At 49.9% G+C, this 7602-nt stretch overlaps 1 protein-coding gene across 1 annotated transcript in view; it reads right to left on the reverse strand.

Annotated features, from left to right (window-relative positions):
• PLCE1 (phospholipase C epsilon 1) overlaps positions 1 to 7602 on the reverse strand; it is a 333692-nt gene that overhangs the window by 12575 nt on the left and 313515 nt on the right. The window contains exons 28-29 of the mRNA XM_004701341.2: positions 5015 to 5143; positions 1607 to 1816 (exon numbers count right to left, since the gene is read on the reverse strand). Of these exons, the coding sequence (XP_004701398.1) occupies positions 1607 to 1816; positions 5015 to 5143 (339 nt within the window). The remainder of the gene's footprint in view (positions 1 to 1606; positions 1817 to 5014; positions 5144 to 7602) is intronic.

Genomic DNA, 7602 nt, shown 5'->3' on the forward strand with positions numbered 1-7602 from the left:
ACCACTGCCCTCGAAGCTAATGTTCCCATGCAGCTCATGAACCAGGGGAGGCGCTTTGGTGGTCGAATTGATTCGATGGCTCCCAACAAAACAGCTAAAACACAAAACAAAACGGAGGAGGAGGGAAGGCCATTAGAAATATGGTGGGGGGGCGGGTGTTATCCTTGAGAGAGAAACTAAGAGTAACTCAAAGGCCCGGCAGAGCCACTCACTCGCTATTTTCCCATAAAGCGACTGTTACAGAACCGCTTGTTCTTGACCTTAGCAATTGGGTTCTTTTTTTTTTTTTTTTTAGCAATTGGTTTCTGATGGGGGCGATCATTATGCTTCTTTGCTTCAACGGAGTGGCCTTTTAGGGAAGGCAGGTGGAGGCTCTGGTTCTCATGGGAGATGCTGGAGTTATGTGGCGGCTGCAAGCCATGTTCAAAGGAAGTCCAAGGCCACACGGTGTGCTAACATCGCCCCCGTGGGACCACCAGTGGGCATTTTTCACTTACTAGCCAAGCCCTTACAGGAAATGCCCACAAGGAGCTGATCAAGGGCTCAGAACAGGACCTGGCTCAGGTGAGGCGCTCAAAAAAAAAAAAAAAAGTGTTTACTTAAATCATTGAAGTGACCCAAATGCCTCCTTCTCAGCCTCTCCTGGTGCCTCCTCTCCTCAGCCTCAGTTGGAGCAAGGACCTGATTCAGCACTTTTAAGTCATGACACTAAGCTAATGGGGTCTGATCAGTTTTGTCAGAAACAACGAAGTTTAAAAAGCGACGACACGCTTTCAATGAGTCTGGAAGGAGCCTTGAAGCAGGCCACAGGAGTGCTGTTGGCTTCACGGGAAGCAGCTTGGGCGTACTCAAAACAACAAAACCAGAGCAGACCCGGGCCGGCTGAGCCTATTCCAATGCACAGTGAACCCACTCCGAGAGAGCAGACTCGAGCCGCCCCTGAAGTGTCTCAGGCTGGGTTCTTCAGGGGAGTGAGCCTTCCCAGCGCTCTCCTGGGGGGCAGATGATGGGTCTGAATCACTGACACTGTGGTTGGAATCACCGTGCCACCAGCGCTCCTTCAGTGAGACGATCAGCTCGCACAATATAGTTTTTTACGCAAGCCGAGGTAGGAAGAGAAAGCATTCTTACTTTGCCCAACATTCTGGGATATTTTCAAAGAATGCTCTCTTTTGTGCTGTAAACACAGACTCTTTTATTGGCTACGACTGAAATAGATACTTCTAGGAAGGCAAATTAGCTCCCAAGCATGAATTGCCCACAAGGCCTTGCTTTACCCAACCACGTGCTCCTCACAGCAAGGTCTTTTCACAACATAGAAACACAGCACTGGGCTCACAGCTTGCGGACACACCCGTGGACCCCTTTACCTTCCCGGTCCCTTGGTTCGACAAGCCATGGCTTTTAGAGCACACCTCTGTAACTCAGAAACAAATCTCTGAATAAGTGCAGAAGGATAAAATCATGCCTTGACCTTGACTTAAGAAGGAGAACATGAGCCGAGTAGGCACCGCATGGAGTTCTAATGGGAGATGGGCGGTGGGTCCGTGGGACGGACGAGCCACTTCCAAGCTGTTGACTGTGTGAGCTGCTTCCAGACACTTACTTCCTGCTGGGTCTTTAAGACAATCCTGCCCACGTAGCCCTCTTCTGGAAACCAGCTGCTGAGGATCTGCACAAGCTCTTCTTCGGGACCAATGACTCTCTGGAAGGGCTGCTTCCTGCTCTCGTGCTTCTCTCTCGATATAAAATACTTCTCCTCCATCAAAAAGTAGTCTGTAGCGGTGGCTCCGGCGCCTTGCTCCATCGCCCAAATCTAAAGAACAGCAAAGGCAAATTGAGGCACCCTTCTGAAGAGAGGCAAACTCTGGAGCTCAGGAAGCCCCTGTGCAGGGTGCCTGCACGTGCGCTCCACACGGACGGCATCATTCTTTGGGGACGGTCTACAGCTTCTCTTGTGCCCAGAGAGAACTGTGTCCATGCAGCCTGGGCAACAACACGATTCATTCCTACTCCCCGCACAGCATAACTCGTTTTATGCTGGAATAAGAGCCCTCGCTGTGTTACAACCTCACAAGGCCCGAGCACACAGCCCAGTATTTACCTGGACAATCGAGCTTTCTCTCACACTGGAAATACTCGGTCATCTTCCAGTGGAAGTTTCACAGGGCTAAAAAAAAAAAATGTTCATCTGATCTAAGTTCTTGGGAATTTTCCTCGCAATAAGTGCTTGACAGGGTCGCCTGGGGCACTGTTTTCTTTGTTGGCCACTAACGGTGGTAAAGCAGCGTGGTCCAGCGAGTCTCTGGAGCCAGGCTGATGGGGCTCTGAGGTTGGCCTGTACTACTTCCTGGCTGGGAGGCCTTGGGCAAAGTACGTAACTCCTTGGAGAACAGTGTCTTCATTTCCGTGTAGGGATCTTAAGAGCAACAACTGCCTCTTAATGGGTTTCAATCTTACAAGTGAAGCCCACGAGACAAAGCACCACACACACAGTGTGTGAACTCGACACTTGTGATGACAAGAAACTCCCCGCGCTGCTTTGCTGTGATGGGTGGCGGAAGGCAGGAAGCCGTCCACTAGCACAGAGAAGTGAACACCCTTCTCCTGAGGCCTGGCCTGTGATGTAACGACCCCGGTGCTGAGGATGGTGTAGGGCAGGAGATGCTCACGAAGGTTGTGCCCCGACACCCCGGGCCTTGGTCTACCATTGACATGGACGCTGTGATAGCGACTCTCTGGAGCCCACAGATGGACTGAGTGAAACACCTACGTGTCACCAAAGTAGCCTCCAAGAGTAGGTCAGACAGCACTGTCACTTTCCTGGGAAGGCCGGTGTCTCCTACTCCCTACTCCTCCCTTTACAAGAGTATTGACACGAGAGGAGAGCGTGTGGCCGGAAAAAAGGGTCTGGCATTGCCTGTCAGTTCCAGTCAATGCCAGAGGCCAGGTGGGGTCAAGAAACTTTAAGTTTTTTCTGAACGCGTGAAAAAGGAAGAAACAGCAGGGTTTGCTACGTCCTTTGAAAGTCCGATGAAAATCATGTGACAAAAAGCAGTTCTGCAAGGATCACACGACACCGTTGTCTGTACATAGTTTCCCCAGGGTCAGACCACCCTTCCCAGAAGCGCCACGCTCCGGCTTTTCTGAATGGGGGCTGCTTTGTGCCTGGCTGCCCAGCTGACGACCTTGTTTACTGTCTCGAGTTAGCAGACCGTTTCTACGGATTAAGCTTAAAAGGAATTTTTACTGCAAGGGAGAGGGCGGCTACATTTTGAGTTTCCAGCAACTAAATCTTGTTATATTTCTAGAATTTTGATTAAGAGCGGGTTAACTTTCCCCTCCTCGACCAACTGAAAGAATGGCTGCGCTTTAAAGGGGGCCCACTGCCTTATTTTACATGCTCACATTTTACAGATTTTTTTCAAAACCCCAAGACAGTAGACACATGGGCTGATTGACATGAAAGCAAAGCCACCCAGCAGTAGCATGTGTTTAAGAATCAATGGAATTTAGTCTGTAAGCTACTTTCTCTGCCGCTATTTAAAGTCCACAATACAATGTTGGGCCCCAGAAAGGGGCCCACAGCATGTCCGCAGAGACTTCCTCTTAGATGGCAGAACCGCTTGGAACCAGTTGGTAATACTTATCATCATGTATAATTGTCCAATCAGTGTCTTACTTTCCTATCCAAGACATGCTCCCAGCGACATTTCACTGTGCACCTTAACTTCCCCGGGAGGTCAAGGGTTTTGGTCATTGCTGCCTTTTGTCTACTCCAAGGAGGAAAAGGAAATGGTTCTTTAACAAAAGAGTGTGCAAGGATTTTAGGTCACTGGTCTAAAAATGCCTAGTGCTTTCAGCGTGAAGGGCAAAGGAATTACATAGGCGCCTGCCTTGGTGTTTTGAGGCGGTGCCCTCTCTTAAGTGCCTCTTTGTTCTTCACCCTTTCCTTCTTACAAGTCCTCCCCGGAGGAGGAAAGCCTGTCTGCAGAGGCCCACAGAGAACCCTGAGTATGAGACAGGGCAGGAATGGTGTGGCATGGTGCACTTAGGCCAGTTCTGTTACAGGGCTTGGGATGGTAGGCTCTCATTCTCCTCCATGAAGCTCTCCGAGCCTCTCTATTCCAAAGAAGGCCCAGGGGAAGGGAACCAAGGCCACTGCTCAACATATAATGGAAGGTCTTAGGCTGGAGGTGTCTTCCTGGGCATAGCCTCATGCTCTAAGAATTAAAGGTCAACCTCCAGTCCAGAACGAGCAGTAGACTCCATTTAGCTCCTGTGTGAACACTGACTGACCAGTAAGCGCCGAGTAAAGGAGAACGAGGAGGCACATATTCAAGCTTGGAGAGAAGGGGTACGCATTGTGGGGGGGCCATGGTGAGCTCTGGTCTTTATTCTTCTAGAGTCCAGGGTTCGATGGGGCTGAAGGACTGTCAGGAACGATTCTCTACATGGTAAGGTGGCACAGTAGTACCAACTATTTCCGATTCTCTCACATCACCCTAGGATGGCACTCAATGGTGAATAACATATTGATAGAAAGTGGGGAGGGAGCATTCGAACTGATTGTGATGATGATGCCTATCCTATTTTTGAAAAAGCGATTTACCTGTGGACGTGTATGAGATGTGAATATTCTATCATGAAAACTACTGAAAAAACAAAAAAGGAACCAAACGCGGCCCGGGCTTGCCGTGGGGGGAGGAGGAAGAGCGGATGCTCAGGGTGCCCGAGCTTATGTGAATGGTGGTAGAATCATTCGGAAAAGAGATCCATAATGGCTGTACAACACACAGAATATAATCAATGACACTGCATTATCCACGTAGAAGTTTTGAATTGGAGACTGTTGTGTATGTTTTTGCCACAATTAAAAAAAATAGCTACACGGGGAAAAAAATCAAACCAACCTTTGTACACATGCATAGAGACACACTTCTCCACACGCATGCACAGGACATCCACACATGTTGGCACTGGCTTCTTCCCATCATGGAGGCGGCAGACTTACTTGGTGGAGAAGCTGCTTTGCCTTGGTGCCTCCATTGACAGTGAAAACGGTAAAGGGCTCTGGTCCGGGAACCCCATGCACCGTGACCCTGAGGGTCTGCACACAGTTTCTTTCTTCTGCATTAAACATCTGTCAAGAAAAGCGCACAGTTTCTCACTCACTCCGAATAACATGTTGAGGTGATACTCAATATCGAAGTGGACTTAGACGTATGTGCAGGAACACGTCAATGCAAAAAGAGAGCCCTTTGCCAACTGGCTGTACCTTTTCTGTGGGGTCTCTTTCCTCAACGGTGAGGACATTTAGCAGTATACCCCAATATTATTTATTTTCAATCACCGTCTCTTTCCATCCAAAGTAGAGAACTGATGTTCTTTGAAATGCACATTAATCGTCACTGATTAGTTGACTTTTCAACAATATTGCTTGGGCCCCTGCCTGGTTCGAGGCACTGGGATGAGAAGATGGCGGATACAATGCTCTGCCCAGTGGGAGCTCATTTCAAGGCACAGGAGAACTGCGCCCAAACGTGTGTCTTTTGCCGGCCCGGCTCTCACTGCTGGTCATTCAGGTGAAGGGCACCATGCCTGAACCCAGAGAGAAAGGGCGAACCCACGGGACAGATCTTCCATTCTGGACAAAGCCACTTATAAATTAAGTAATTGTTTAGCTTAAACAGTAAAGCCTGTCATTCTTGAGCACTCTGTTCTTTAGAAAAAGAAGTCTATCAGACCAGGGAGCGCTGGTCATGTCATGTCTTACACTGTTGATGTAAAGGTCAAGGGTTCGAAACCCCCAGCTTCAAGAGAAAGATGAGACTTTCTGCCGTGATGAAGAGTTAAGCCTTGGACACCCCCAGGGGCACCTCACTCTGTCCGTCCTATACGTGCATGGGAGCTGGCATGGGTGCGATGGCAGGGAGTTTGGTTTTGGATAAGAGAGCAAATGGACAATAGTGAAGTTACAGCAGAGCTGGGAAGGTTGGAGGGCAGGGAGTTCAAGTCCACGGGACGGAGAGAACCAGATGGAAATAACAGCGTGCGGACACAAGGCGACGAATGCAACCAAGGCACTGATATGACGGAACCGAACTTGCTGCTGGAGTCAGTTGTGACTCGGAGACAGTAAGGCAGAGCCGAGCCGCCCCTGTGCGTTTCTGAGCTGGAATTCTTTATGGGGACAGGCCCCTCCTTTCTCCCAAGGGGCGGGTGGTGGCTTCAAACTGATGACCTTGCCACGAGCAGCCTGACGCAGACCCCACTCTAACACCAGGGGTTGGGAATGGGTCTTGTGCTGTCCATTGTCATGACAAATGAACAAACACCACCACACACCGCAGGGAGAGCGGGGTAGGTGTGTGCGTCACAGTCCCATATGCACTCAGCACATTACGGCTTATTCACTCATTTCAAACACAGAACCCATCACAACGGTGGTTTCTTTAAATAAGAAGCACTTCTCCAATTAATGGGTTAAGTCCACGATGCTTCCTCTTTCTTAAAGTAAAGGCAAATTTAACAGCCACCTTCTTCAGTTGTTTAGTAATCTAACCACTTCTGGATCAACTTTCTCATTCAGCATCATCCTAACAACCTTAGGGTTTGTAGGGGCTGTAGGGGTGGGTGGCAAGGCAAGGGGGAGGGGGAGAGGATTCGGGGAGTAAACAATGCAGGTGGGAGGGCGAATGAGTACCAGAACTAAATGTGATTACAGAACTCATTTTAAAGGCGATGTAATCATGGGGGACAAAAGCAAGAAAATGTTCTGTAATTGATTGTGGTAATGATTGTACAATTCTTTTTGATAGGATCGAATGATTGAATTGTGTGATATGTGAATTAAGTGCCAATAAAGCTGTAAAAAGGAAAGGAAGGAAGGAAGGAAGGCAAGAAAGAAAGAGGCTCCTTCATATGTGCTTAGTGGCCCTGGCTGGGCCCTCTGCTTCCTTCTCCAGCCTTCTCTCCCTCCGGTTTCTTCTCTCTTTGGCCCTGACTTTGTATTCTTGAGTTCTCCTCGTTTCCCCTCCACCACTCTACAGCAATCATGGCTGTGCATTGCTACCTTCCCAATGTTCCCCCGGCGGCACCCCAGGTCAATTAACCTGCAACCTCTGGGCAGAGGGTCGAGGGGGTGACCATTGGTCTAATGGTTCTGGAACTTTCGCAGGCAATGATCTTCCTTGAGGAGACCTGGGCGCACCGTGGGCCAAACCCTGGACTGGGAACCACAGGGTTGGCAGTTCAACACCATCAGTGGCTCCCTGGGAGAAGGGCGAGGCTTTCTGCTCCCACCAGGATGCACAGCCTCAGAAACACCAGAGCCCTTGGACTCTGCCCTAGGAAGCCACCACGGGGCAGAGTCGACCGGTCCGCAGTGGGGACCAGCCTCTGGACACTTGTTAACAGCAGATCCCGCAATCGTGGCACTGGCCCTGGTGTCCTCCCCCAAGGGCATAGATTCGGAGTCGAAAGTGCCAGGTCGTCTATTGGCAGTAGCAGCACCTGGATGCCCACTCTCCTAGTGCCAGGGTGCCAGTCGCCCATTGCCAGCAGCAGCACCTGGATGCCCACTCTCCTAGTGCCAGGGTG

This window comes from Echinops telfairi, unplaced genomic scaffold, assembly GCF_000313985.2.
Source record: "Echinops telfairi isolate 266 unplaced genomic scaffold, ASM31398v2 ScPeMD7_70;HRSCAF=299, whole genome shotgun sequence".
Lineage (NCBI taxonomy): Eukaryota > Metazoa > Chordata > Mammalia > Afrosoricida > Tenrecidae > Echinops > Echinops telfairi.